This window comes from Pan paniscus, chromosome 1, assembly GCF_029289425.2.
Source record: "Pan paniscus chromosome 1, NHGRI_mPanPan1-v2.0_pri, whole genome shotgun sequence".
In the NCBI taxonomy this organism is placed as follows: domain Eukaryota; kingdom Metazoa; phylum Chordata; class Mammalia; order Primates; family Hominidae; genus Pan; species Pan paniscus.
Genome location: NC_073249.2, coordinates 225,744,545 through 225,757,387, shown reverse-complemented (window position 1 = coordinate 225,757,387; position 12,843 = coordinate 225,744,545). Strand labels below are relative to the sequence as shown.

The window sequence follows — 12,843 nt, the reverse complement described above, 5'->3', positions numbered from 1 at the left end:
CCCGTGAGGACCCTTCCCTGAGCACCCCCTTGGGGCCCAGCACCCAGCCTCCCTGACAGAGGCAGGGCTGGGGGGCCTGCTGCTGGCTGAGACCCTCCACCACCATCCAGGCCCCCTCACCCAGGCCTTCTGCTGCCCGCAGCCCCTTGGAGCATGGTTGGGTCTTGCCGTCTCCTCTGTTTGGGAGTCCCAGGGGTGACAACGGGTCTGGCCATGCAGTACGGGCTGTGTCTGGCCGTCCGTCTCCTGGGTCAGCGCGTGCCTCCCCTCGGTCATGCCTGGATTTACAGTCGCTCACGGCTCCGGTCACTGCAGCATTTTGGGGATGTTTAAGGAGCTGTGAAGTGTGGCGGCCCCGACCGGCTCCAGGCGTGCTGTCAGTCTGGCTCCTAGCGCCTCTCCCGGCAGCCGTGGCACCAATAAATTCAGAGGAAACCGGGGCTGGCTTTTCTGGAGGCGGAGAGAGACGAGCATGTCTGAGAGCCATGTGGACCTGGACAACCTGGGAGCCTCCTGCTGCGGTGCACGCGGGGCCTCGGGCTCCAGCCAGTGCAGCCTGGTGACGGGAAGGCCCCTTGGCCACTCTGGGCCGTGGGGAGGGCCGTCCAATCCCATCCTGGCTCCCTATGAGGGTGAAGGAGGGGCAGGGCACACCTCTGGGCCGTGGTACCCAGAGCACAGGGAGGCTGGCGGGAGCTCCCCGGCTGCATCAACAGGACTGAGAGGCCCGTCTGGCATGGGGCCTGCGGACGCGACGTGCCCTGATTTCCAACGCGTCCAGTGAGGCAGTGTCCAGGCAGGCCCAGGTCCAGGCTGGGGAGAGGGGGCAGCAGTCGGAGCTGTTTGCTGTGGCATGGCTGAGCGCCGAGTGTCTGTGGTCGTGAGAGCTGCAGTGGCCTCTTTGCAGCAGTGTGGGAGCATCCAGGGGTGTGGGAGGGTGTGTGTGCAGGGGCGTGCTGTGGGTGTTGCAGGGGTGTCTCCAGAGGGGTGGGCGTGTACAGGGGCATGGCCACGGGTGGGTGATGTGTCCGCTTCTGGCGGAAGCCCCTCCTAACAGGGACCCCTGCTGCAGGCCCACGGCTTTGCTGTGTTTCAAAGAAAGTAGTCCCCACCCTTGGTGGGGGACAGGATGTGATATGGGAGCCCCTCCTGAGCACAGCTGGGCCATGTTTTGGAGGTGTCTGTGGAAGGGGCTGCAGGGGTCAGGTGGTGGCACAGGCTCTGCTGGTTCCATTGGGAATGAGCTTTGGGGTGAATGAGCAGCTCGTGAGGCAGCCCTGGGTTCGGCGGGGGGCAGGTAGGGTAGCCCCGGATGTGTCTGCTGCTTATACAGTGGTAGGAAGGCTGACAGTGGTTTCCTGGGGTTCCCCAGCTCAGAACCCGCCTCAAGGAGTGCCCACCTGGAGCCGTGTGTCTGATTAGGTGATACCCGCGCACTGCGGGAACAGGTCAGGGCCGTGGAATGCTCGTAAAAGGGTTGCGCAAGCAGGCCTGGCCGAGCAATATTCCAGGCACACAAACGCAGTTATTATGTAGTCACCACTGGTGGGGAAAAAGGATTCAGAACTTAATGAGTTTAAAACAACACATGAGAGACGCTGAGGCAGGTGTGAGCGAATGTTTCCACCGGGGCCTGACTTTCAGGCCGCTTCTCCTCGGCAGCTGCCTCTGCCCCAGGGTGGACTGGGAACGGCTGCCACGGGGGCTCCCCAACCTGTCCCCGCCCTGCCCTCCCCTCCTGTCTGCCTTACTCCAGACCTGGCTCAAGCCCACCTCTTCCAGGAAGGCCTTCTGGGACCACCAGGGGGCTGTCCCGGCCTCCCTGCCTGGTTCAAGGCTAGACTCACCTTGTCCCTGTCTCTCCCCTGGACTCAGAGCAAGGCTGAAGAGGACGTGGAGTCTGGGGAGGATGCCGGGGCCAGCAGACGCAATGGCCGCCTCGTCGTGGGAAGCTTCTCCAGGCGCAAGGTCCAGCGCAGCTCCCAGGCCAGGATCCCGGTCTGGGCCCAGTGTCCTCCCTGCTCCCAGTGCCCCAGTGGGCCCTGCCCCAGCCAGAGCAGATGGGGGTCTCCTCCAGCCCCCAGGGTTCCCAGCCTGGCTCACAGGATCCCCTCTGAGTCAGGCCGAGCTATCGGCTGCAGGTGCCAGGGACTGGGCCTGAAGCCTGGGCTCGGAGCTGGTGGGAACAGGTGCCTGGCTGGCTCACATCCCTTCTCTGGCCCACGCTGGCCCTCGCCCCAAGCTCAGGTGCCTTGTGACTGCCCTGAGAGTCTGCCAGAGCCCAGATCGAGAGGGCACCGAGGAGGCTTTGGCAGGCCCAGCCAGGCAGGATAGACATGGGAGGCTGCGTGGGCCACTGGGGACCCCGGAGGATAGGCCCTCCCCAACCCCCCAGCCTTCGCCAAGGCCTGGCCTGGGCCAGAGGTCCTACAGCTCACACCTCTGCCCCCCCGCACAGAAGAAGGGCAGCAAGCTGAAGAAGGCGGCCAGCGTGGAGGAGGGAGATGAGGGTCAGGACTCCCCGGGAGGCCAGAGCCGAGGGTAGGTGCCCTGCCCCACGGGGAGGCCCTGCACACTCCTGGGAGCCTGGCCCAACCGGGCCCTGCTCTGCGGTGACCCCACCAGGACCGTCCCTGAGCAGGGCAGGACCCACCCCCTTCTTGGCCCCTGGAAGCAGTGGGAAGTGGTAGGGAGTGTGGTGTGCAGGGCAGGCTGGTGGCTGCGGGCAGCGGGGGCAGGGGCGGCTGAGCAGGTGGCTGGAGGGCCCAGGTCCCCACAGCCCTGGATGCTGCCGGGCTGTCGGCTCTCGGTCCTCACCGCCTCCTCTTATGAGGCCCCCAGCCTCATGCCCTCCCCAGGGGGCAACAAATGCCTGCCATGAAGTGGCTCCCCCTCTTCCCGCCCAGTCAGGCTGAATTCAAGGCCCAGGCCCCCGTGTCGGAGGCCTTCCTCAGCACTGTCTGGGGTCTCTTCGAGGTCTCAAACCTACAGGCCCAGAAGGAGCTCCCACCCCTCCCAGACCCTGGGCTCCCCCCGTGCCGCCCACTCCCTCCTATTGCCGTCTCCCCTCACTTCCATCCCCCAGTGGTTCCTCCGTGCCCCTTGCCTGGGCACAGCCCCCTCCTGTCTCATCCCGTCCCACGTGCCAGCCGGGCTCTGCCCTTAGCACACATCTGATCCACGTGTGCCGCTGCCACCCGGGCGACACGGAGGCCCCCTTGGAGGCCCCCGGCCTCCTCTCCACATAGCGATTCTAGGCCAGACCCAGGCCCCGAGCCCAGCTCTCCCCTGCTCAGAACCTTCCAGAAGCCCCCACACCTGCCACGCTTGGCAGGCCACGTCATTCTCCACTGCACACAGTGCCTAGGGACTTTGCACCTGCTGGTATCTCCGAGCCAGCCCACATCCTGCCCAGCACTCAGGTTTCCACAGCCCGCGGCCCAGTCTGGCGTCCGTCTCTGAGGGTTCGGGGCCTGCTGCGTGAATTAATGAGCCTGCCCGAGCCCTGGAGCCCGTCTCACGGAGCTGGGTGCCAGGCTGGCCCTGGACGGGAGGGGTTCTGACCCCCTGCACCTGCCACAGGGCGACCCGGCAGAAGAAGACCATGAAGCTGTCCCGGGCCCTCTCTGACCTGGTGAAGTACACCAAGTCCGTGGCCACCCACGACATAGAGATGGAGGGTGAGTGGCTCGGGGACCTGGGGCCACGGGCGGAGGCCTCCCTGTCCCCCATCCCTGCTATGCTGCTGGGCGCCGGGCGAGGTCGAGGACTCGCAGTCTGATGCCCGGTCACCGACGCCACAGCGGCGTCCAGCTGGCAGGTGTCGTCCTTCAGCGAGACCAAGGCCCACCAGATTCTGCAGCAGAAGCCGGCGCAGTACCTGCGCTTCAACCAGCAGCAGCTCTCCCGCATCTACCCCTCCTCCTACCGTGTGGACTCCAGCAACTACAACCCGCAGCCCTTCTGGAACGCCGGCTGCCAAATGGGTGGGTGCGGGCATGGTGCGCTGGGTGTGGTGGGGAGGGCTCGGCTCAGACGGTCCCTGAAGCCCAAGGGGCGAGCAGGGGACCCGCTGGGGCCTCGGTTCTGTCCTGGGCTCTATTGCCCTTGGAGCCTCCACACCTCTGTGGCATGCTGCTGACACCAGGCTGCCACTGACACCAGGCTAGCACTGGGGCAGGGTCCTTCAGGCCTTGGGGGGGATGTGGGAGCGATGGTGCAGGCCTGTCCACCTACTCCCAGCGATACCTGCCTGCGAGGCTGGCTGCGCCAGCTCCGGGGATGTCCCTCCAGGATGTGCTGGCCTCAGTCCTGCACAGGTGTGAACCTTGGAGTCCCATTCACATTGGGTGAACGAGGGGCAGACGGCAGATCCGCAGCAGCTGTGCAGGGGAGGCTAGCGTGTGGTGGCAGGTGGGCGGGGCACACACCTGGAAGGTCAGGTGCTGACCAGGGCAGCCTTGTGTCCCCCTCGCAGTTGCCCTGAACTACCAGTCAGAGGGGCGGATGCTGCAGCTGAACCGAGCCAAGTTTAGCGCCAACGGTGGCTGCGGCTACGTACTCAAGCCTGGGTGCATGTGCCAGGGTGAGGCACTCGGACACTCAGGGCTCGGACGCTCAGGGCTTGGATGGGCCTCCTGGGTGTCCCCAGAACAGAGATCGGAGCCCCACAGGCTAGCAAGGGGGTGGGGGCGGCTTTGGCAGAGTCCCCTGCAGGGTCAGGTTGGGACGAAGCTCCCAGGATGCTGGGGAGGTGGGTGGGGGAACCCTCCTTGCTAGCGTTGCAAAGAAGGGCCCAGCTCCGTCAGGAATCCAGGGATGGAGAACTGGGGGGCCTGGGCCCCACATGAGATTCATGGTAGGACTTGTCTGAGGGGCCCCAGTGCCAGCGACCCAGCCCCCTGTGCCTGGCCCCTCTGTGGGTCTCAGGACCTGGGTCTGGGCTGGGTGTTTGGAGGAACCTTCTCCCGGCTCTCAGACACCTCTGTTTTGTCTGCTGTGGATGACTTCCAGCTTGGTCCCCCTGTGGCCCTGGCAGGAGTATCACCATGGGAGAGGGCAGGACAGGGGCTGGGCGAGCGGGCCTCCCACTAGACCAGGCTACTCCTGCTGTGGACCAGCTACTTCCACCTCTGCCCTTGGCTTGCCCTCCTCAGAGTTCTCAGCCTGAGCGGGCCCTGGGGACACTGTCACCAGAGACCCCACCCCTCATACCCCCAGGGACCCAGACCCACCCCCAGAAGCCGTGTGACCTCCTCGGCTCAGCTGTGGGAGGCGTGGGCTCTGTCCCACGTGCTGCGGTGGCCACAAAGGTGATCCATACTGGGCCAGGTGCACCCCGAGGTGCCCCCCTGGACCACTGCCTCCCTCCCTCCCCCTGGCACCGGCTCCAGTCTCCTATGTGGGGGCTGGGGAGGGGGCTGTTGGCAGCCATGCCCCAGCAAGTACGGGGCTTGCTGAGGGCTGGGCCACTGACCACCTCCCCGGCATCCCCTCAGGCGTGTTCAACCCCAACTCGGAGGACCCCCTGCCCGGGCAGCTCAAGAAGCAGCTGGTGCTCCGGATCATCAGTGGCCAGCAGCTTCCCAAGCCGCGCGACTCCATGCTGGGGGACCGCGGGGAGGTGGGGGCCAGCCCCACACAGGCGGGAGGGGTGGGAGTTGGGGGCGGGCCGGGCATCGCGATGGGCCCCGATGCCACCCCCGCTCCTGTGTCCCAGATCATCGACCCCTTTGTGGAGGTGGAGATCATTGGGCTCCCTGTGGACTGCAGCAGGGAGCAGACCCGCGTGGTGGACGACAACGGTGAGGCTGGGCCATGGCTCCGTCACACCTGTGATGGAAGTCTGAGGGGGGAGGGTTGGGGCTACCTGGTGTGCCCGGGTGCCCTGCCCAGGCCTCCCTCGGTGACAGTCCTGGGCGCCCTCCCCTCTAGGTGGGCAGTCCCGGAAGCAGCACCGGGAGCGGCACTGGGAGTGGTGTGGGCCGGGGGCTCCAGGCTGGAGCGGTGCTGGGCCGGGCCCTCCCCATGGGACACTCCTCCTGGCGCTGCTTCCCCAGGGTTCAACCCCACCTGGGAGGAGACCCTGGTTTTCACGGTGCACATGCCGGAGATCGCGCTGGTCCGCTTCCTCGTCTGGGACCACGATCCCATCGGGCGTGACTTCATTGGCCAGAGGACGCTGGCCTTCAGCAGCATGATGCCAGGTGGGCAGGAGTGGACGCGGTGCCCCCCACACTGGCCGAGGGCCCCAGGGCAGGGCAGATACTCTTTCCCCTGTGAGTCAGTGCCTGTGTAGGTGGGCCTGCACCTGGCACCAAAGAGACAGGAGCTGAGGACGGGAGGAGAGCCAGCCTGGGGATCTGCGGGTCAGGCAGGGGCGGGTCAGGCAGGGGCATGGCCTGTGGGGGAGGGGCCACCCCCAGGAAGAGGCCCCTGCAGGCTGGTGCAATGCCAGTGGGCTTCCTGGAGGAGGTGGGGTAGTGCTGGGCCCACAGGAGGCAGAGGCCCCAGGCCTGGGCTTGTTGGGTGTATCTGGGGTCTTGGGACCTTTAAGTAGAATGGGGGGCAGAGCAGGTGGGGGCCCTGGGAGGCTGTGACCTCATGACCCTGCTGACCCACACTGCTCCAGGCTACAGACACGTGTACCTGGAGGGGATGGAAGAGGCCTCCATCTTCGTGCATGTGGCTGTCAGTGACATCAGTGGTAAGGTGAGTGTCACCCCCTGCCACCAGCCATCATGGGGAGGGGCCACACCAGCCCCTTGTCCCATGCCCCCCCATGTGTCCCCAGTGCTGGGTCCTGAACTCAGGCAGTGAGGCCTAGGGTCCCCTCCCCGGGCCTCTGCTCCTCTATCTCAAGAGGGGCTGCTGTGGGGGCCTGGCTCCTGAGCCGCCAGTGCCCACCTCTGATCTCAGGGCTGGCTGTGGGCATCTCGGGCAGGACAGGTCCTGAGTGCTCCGGGCCTTGCCCCGCCCTGTGTCACCCATGCCTGTCTCAGACTCTTGGGGGCCTTGCAGCCTCCACCCCTACAGTGCTGCCATCTGGCTTCTCAGCAGGGACCGAGTGATGCCCCTCTCCCCTCTACTACCCCCCACCCCTCTACTTCCTGGTGTCACGTGGAAGGCAGCTGCCCGGGTTTGCCTGTGACTCCACACCCAGCATGTCTGTCCTCTGCCCCAGGTCAGGGTGGGGCCTCGGCTTCCGCAGGAAGTGGTCTTGGTGCCAGCCCTGCTGCCCTGGCTTTGAGCTGGGGCCCAGTGCCCTCTGGGTCCTGCTGGCTGCAGCTGGCCCTCGGGGGACCCCACACACACAGCAGGAGGGGCCTGCCCAGGCCCAGTGCTGACTCTCTCCTGCCATGCTCTCGGGCCCAGAGGTGCCATCCAGCCCTCCTCCTCTGGAGGAGGTGGGGTAGTGCTGGGCCCACAGGAGGCAGAGGCCCCAGGATAGATGGCCATCTATCCACCCATCTGTTCCTCGTCCCCCAGGCTGCAGGGCTCCCCACGCCACTGCTGTGGCCGCCTCACCTGCTCCCCCTGTCTCTTTGGTCTTGCAGTCGGCTTCTCTATGGCCACAGCCTACTTTTAGAAGTGCAGCTCCGTTAGGAGCCTTGAAGGTACCCGGTGCGCGGGACAGTGCGGCCCGCCGCCCCTGCATGCCCAGGCCGCACCCCATTAGCATCCGTGATTCCTGGTAGCATTTGGAGACTGTCGCTCATGTGACGTGGATCATGACATGGCTCCGGGGGCCCTGGCCATCCCCAGCCATAGTGGCATTTACGAGGCAGATCCAGGGTTCAGCTGGGTGGCCGCCTTCTCACTGGCCTCTCCTCCCCTCCCCTCCCTCAGTCCTCCCTCCCCTCCCTCAGCCCCTTCCCTGGCGGGCAGCCTGCTGGAGCCCCCACTGTGCCCCTCCTATTCCCCTCCTTCTCTCTCCTGCCCCCATCTCGGACCCTCAGGCTGTTGGTTCTGAGTTCGCCTCCCGCTCCCTCCCTGTCCTTGCCAACCATGCCAGTGCCTGGGATGAGGGCACCCCTGAGGCCGGCGCTCCGAGCCAGAATCCCGGATCTGCTTCTAAATGGCTTCCCAGTCACTGTGACCAAATGCGTAGATTTGGGATCTTGAATCAGGAAGCTGATTCAAGTGCTGGCCATCTGAACGCATCTGCCCAGAGGCGCCCCTGCAGGGGGGTGACCCACCTGCCGGGCCTGGGCCGCTCTGTGCACGAGCACGGCTCGTCATGGGGGCGCGGTGGGTGCTGCCTGTCTCGGGGGCATCTGGCATGTGAGGGCCCCTCTGGCCTCTGCGCCCTGGAGATGCGGCTGCCTCCCTCTCAGCAGCTGTTCTGCCCAGGCAGGGACCTCCTGGGCCCAGCTGTCCAGGAAGATTGGCTGTGGCCAGGTGCTGGTGGGCTGGGAGTCTGAGCCCATCTTGGCAGGGCTCAGGGGGCAGCAAGCCAGCTGTGGGCCTTGGGGGCTCACATGAGTGGAGGGCAGGGCAAGACCAGAAAAGGCTGCCTGGGGGAATTCAGGAAGGCTTCCTGGAAGAGGTGGTACTTCCTAGGGCAGGAGTATCACCATGGGAGTGGGCAGGACACGGGCCGGGCAAGTGGGCCTCCCGCTGCACCTGGCTACTCCTGCTGTGGACCAGCTACTCCTGCCTGAGGGTGGGGTACACACAACCAGGGAGTGCCATGCCAGTGTCCCCTGCTAGCGCCGGGGGCTGCGGGCCTCTGAGCAGGTGCAGGCTGTGGTGGGCCAGGCTGGGGCTCGAGGTCTCTCCTCCGGAGGGAAGGACCTTCTCTCCATGCCCCTCAAGGGCCCCACATGCCCTGGACAGGTCAGGCGAGGGCAGTTTCTGCCGGAAGGGTGGGGTGGGCCATCTGTACTTAGATCTGTAGCAGCTACTGTCCCAGGCAGAGCTGCCCTAGGGACCCTGCTCCTGAAGGCCCTGGTGTGTCCACACACCCCCAGCCTGAGGTGGCCCAGCCCCTCGGACCGAGACACGCACGGCACATCTGTGGCACGGTCTGGAGAGCTGGCCCTGGGGGAGCAGCTGCAGCTGGGCTGGGACCCCTGGCAACAGCTACATGGGCTCCTTCTCTTGCAGGTCAAGCAGGCTCTGGGCCTAAAAGGCCTCTTCCTCCGAGGCCCAAAGCCCGGCTCGCTGGACAGTCATGCTGCTGGGCGGCCCCCGGCCCGGCCCTCCGTTAGCCAGCGGATCCTGCGGCGCACGGCCAGCGCCCCGACCAAGAGCCAGAAGCCGGGCCGCAGGGGCTTCCCGGAGCTGGTCCTGGGCACACGGGACACAGGCTCCAAGGGGGTGGCAGACGACGTGGTGCCCCCCGGGCCCGGACCTGCTCCGGAAGCCCCAGCCCAGGAGGGGCCTGGCAGCGGCAGCCCCCGAGGTAAGGCGCCAGCTGCGGCGGCAGAGAAGAGCCCTGTGCAAGTGCGGCCCCCACGTGTCCTGGACGGCCCCGGGCCTGCTGGGATGGCCGCCACATGCATGAAGTGTGTGGTGGGATCCTGCGCCGGCGTGAACGCCGAGGGCCTGCAGAGGGAGTGGCCACCCAGCCCGGGGCCTGCAAGCAGGCAGGCAGCCATTCGCCAGCAGCCCCGGGCCTGGGCTGACTCACTGGGGGCCCCCTGCTGTGGCCTGGACCCTCACGCTATCCCGGGGAGAAGCAGAGAGGCCCCCAAGGGTCCTGGGGCCTGGAGGCAGGGTCCAGGCGGTAGCGGCTCCGTGTCCTCGGACTCCAGCAGCCCAGACAGCCCGGGCATCCCCGAAAGGTCCCCCCGCTGGCCTGAGGGTGCCTGCAGGCAACCGGGGGCCCTGCAGGGAGAGATGAGTGCCTTGTTTGCTCAAAAGCTGGAGGAGATCAGGAGTAAATCCCCCATGTTCTCCGCCGGTAAGCCCCTCTTGCCCTGCGTGGTCCTCCCGCACGCCCCTGGCATGGCTGGGTCTGGGTCACCTGCTGCTGCTTCTGTGTGGACGGCGTCGCCTCGTGTGCTCGTGCTCGTGGCTCTGTATCCGTGGCACTGTCTCCGTGGCACTCTGCTCCTTGGCTTGCCTGTGGCCCATAGCCCCAGCCCTCCTGTCTGAGCTTGAGGCCCTGGGACTTGGGTGGAGCTGGTTTGAGGCCCGACAGGCTGGGAAGAACCAGCTGCTCTTGCTGAGGGTCTGGGGCCGGGACTGTGGCCTGACATGCTGGGCCCCTCCGGCTGGGCGCTTCCCCAAACTCACCTCCTGGGCGGCTGGCAACCTGCATGGCCCCTGATGCCTTTCCTGGGACTGGGGGCCACGTACCATCCCATTCCCACCTCCCTCTAGGGCAGGCTCCAGGGGTCCCTACTGGGAAGTCTGATGTGGGCAGGTAGTGCAGCTGCTGGGCGTCTCCTGCGCCCCTGGGACGCCTGGAGCCTGCTGAGTGCTGCGTGGGGTAGATTCCCTGGGCCCCAGGGCTTCGATGCTTTGGGCTGAAGCACCCCACTAGAAGGGTGTCTCCTTAGCCTGGAGGGAGGGACATACACGGAGCCCGCCCCACACCACCCTGCCCCTCCAGACCCCCCTGACCAAGCTTTCCTTTCTGCCCTCACCCACGCTGCCTCCGTAGTTAGGAACTGAGAGCGGCGAGTGACAGGTAACGGGGCCCAGCCCCGGTGTCCCATGCTGTCCCAGCCCAAGGAGGGCCCCGTGTGCGGCACAGGGCGTGGACTGGGCCCCAGCAGCAGCAGGGTGGGGACACCGAGTGTGCCACGCCCGGGGGATGCCTCGGGGTGGGAGCTGGGCCTGGCGACCCTCGGCACAGGGCACCGGGGACACCACCCTGATCCGACTCCTCTCCGCCTCTCTCCCTGCCTCCCTCTCTCTCTTCTGCTTCTCCCTCTGGCTCTCTCTCACTCCCCCACCTCCCCACAGACACCCGCCCCCTCTCCACGCAGCGGCCGCTCCCCCCACTGTGCAGCCTGGAAACCATTGCTGAGGAGCCCGCCCCAGGCCCTGGTCCCCCGCCACCAGCGGCTGTCCCCACCAGCTCTTCTCAGGGACGGCCCCCATACCCCACAGGACCCGGAGCCAATATGGCAAGCCCCCCAGAGGACACTGAGGAGCCCCGAGACAGCAGGCCTCAGCCGTGCAACGGCAAGGGCGCCGGCAGGGCATACGAGGGGGCCCCCGGCAGCCAGACGGACGGCAGGAGCCAGCCCCGGACCCTGGGCCACCTGCCCGTGATTAGAAGGGTGAAGAGTGAGGGGCAGGTGCCCACGGAGCCCCTGGGAGGGTGGCGGCCCGTGGCCGCTCCCTTTCCAGCTCCTGCCGTGTACTCCGACGCCACGGGCAGTGACCCGCTGTGGCAGCGGCTGGAGCCGTGTGGCCACCGAGACAGCGTTTCCTCCTCCTCCAGCATGTCATCCAGCGACACTGTCATTGACCTCTCCCTGCCCAGCCTGGGCCTGGGCCGCAGCCGTGAGAACCTCGCTGGAGCCCACATGGGACGCCTGCCCCCCAGGCCCCACTCGGCTTCGGCTGCCCGCCCAGACCTGCCACCTGTGACCAAGAGCAAATCCAACCCCAACCTTCGGGCTACGGGTCAGCGGCCTCCCATACCTGACGAACTGCAGCCCAGGCCCCTGGCCCCAAGGATGGCTGGCCTCCCCTTCCGGCCTCCCTGGGGCTGCCTTTCCCTGGTGGGCCTGCAGGACTGCCCCGTGGCTGCCAAGTCCAAGAGCCTGGGGGACCTCACTGCTGATGACTTTGCCCCTAGCTTTGAGGGTGGCTCCCGCAGACTGAGCCACAGCCTGGGCCTCCCGGGAGGGACACGGCGGGTGTCGGGGCCAGGGGTGAGACGGGACACCCTGACAGAGCAGCTGCGCTGGCTCACTGTCTTCCAGCAGGCAGGAGACATCACGTCACCCACCAGCCTGGGCCCGGCTGGGGAGGGGGTGGCAGGGGGCCCTGGTTTTCTGCGGCGCTCCTCCTCCCGCAGCCACAGCCGCGTGCGTGCCATTGCCAGCCGGGCCCGCCAGGCCCAGGAGCGGCAGCAGAGACTGCAGGGCCTGGGCCGGCAGGGACCCCCAGAAGAGGAGCGGGGCACCCCCGAGGGCGCCTGCTCCGTGGGCCACGAGGGCAGTGTGGATGCACCAGCACCCTCCAAGGGAGCCCTCGGGCCAGCATCCGCGGCTGCTGAAAACCTGGTCCTGCTCTGCCTCTGACCGTCAGTGGTGGGAACCTGGGCGGCTCTGGAGGCCCAGGGCAGGGGTGGGCGTGTTGTTTGCTCAGGAAACAGGGCAGCCAGGCCCCCAAAACTGTGTGTCCCTGGCTGCCCTGTGTCCCCTCCGCCCCTGCCTCCCTCCTGTCCCTGCTCCCGGGGAGGAAAGGCTAAAGCTGCTGGCCCGGGGCCCACGGGAGGGGCTTCGAGGCTGGCCCTGCCAGGCAGTTTTCCCGGCGTTTTAGGATCTGTACATAGAGAAATATTTAAATTTTTAGAAGCAAAACTTATACAACATTAAAATGATACCAAGTCCCTTTCCATTTTTACCTAGTTTTTCGCCCCAGGTGTGTGTGGTGTGCATCTGTGCGCACCTGTCCTGAGCCTGCCCCGGGAGGCGCGGCTGACCTGGCCACGGCACAGGCTAGGGTGCTTGTGAGGCACCAGGGCTGCTCAGGACGGCCATCTGGGCCTTGCCCTGAAGCCTGTATCTGCCTTGCACCGACCACGCCACCCTCTGCACCATGCCTAAGCCTCTGTCAACTCCCAAACGTGGTTCTGATAAACGTGCTCACCAGCACGCATGGGCTTCCCGTTCGCTCAGCCTCCTGTGCCACTTACTTACCAGGTGCCCGTCG

The 12,843-nt window shown here is 66.5% G+C and overlaps 1 protein-coding gene across 1 annotated transcript in view; it reads left to right on the top strand.

The window, feature by feature from the left end:
* Nucleotides 1–12,526, top strand: part of PLCH2 (phospholipase C eta 2) — a 64,168-nt gene extending 51,642 nt beyond the window's left edge. The window contains exons 12-23 of the mRNA XM_034953537.3: nucleotides 1,876–1,968; nucleotides 2,459–2,541; nucleotides 3,583–3,680; nucleotides 3,804–3,986; nucleotides 4,478–4,585; nucleotides 5,499–5,623; nucleotides 5,720–5,804; nucleotides 6,060–6,206; nucleotides 6,632–6,711; nucleotides 7,557–7,616; nucleotides 9,109–9,406; nucleotides 10,918–12,526. Of these exons, the coding sequence (XP_034809428.1) occupies nucleotides 1,876–1,968; nucleotides 2,459–2,541; nucleotides 3,583–3,680; nucleotides 3,804–3,986; nucleotides 4,478–4,585; nucleotides 5,499–5,623; nucleotides 5,720–5,804; nucleotides 6,060–6,206; nucleotides 6,632–6,711; nucleotides 7,557–7,616; nucleotides 9,109–9,406; nucleotides 10,918–12,209 (2,652 nt within the window). The 3' untranslated portion in view covers nucleotides 12,210–12,526. The remainder of the gene's footprint in view (nucleotides 1–1,875; nucleotides 1,969–2,458; nucleotides 2,542–3,582; nucleotides 3,681–3,803; nucleotides 3,987–4,477; nucleotides 4,586–5,498; nucleotides 5,624–5,719; nucleotides 5,805–6,059; nucleotides 6,207–6,631; nucleotides 6,712–7,556; nucleotides 7,617–9,108; nucleotides 9,407–10,917) is intronic.
* The last annotated feature ends 317 nt before the right edge of the window (nucleotides 12,527–12,843 follow it).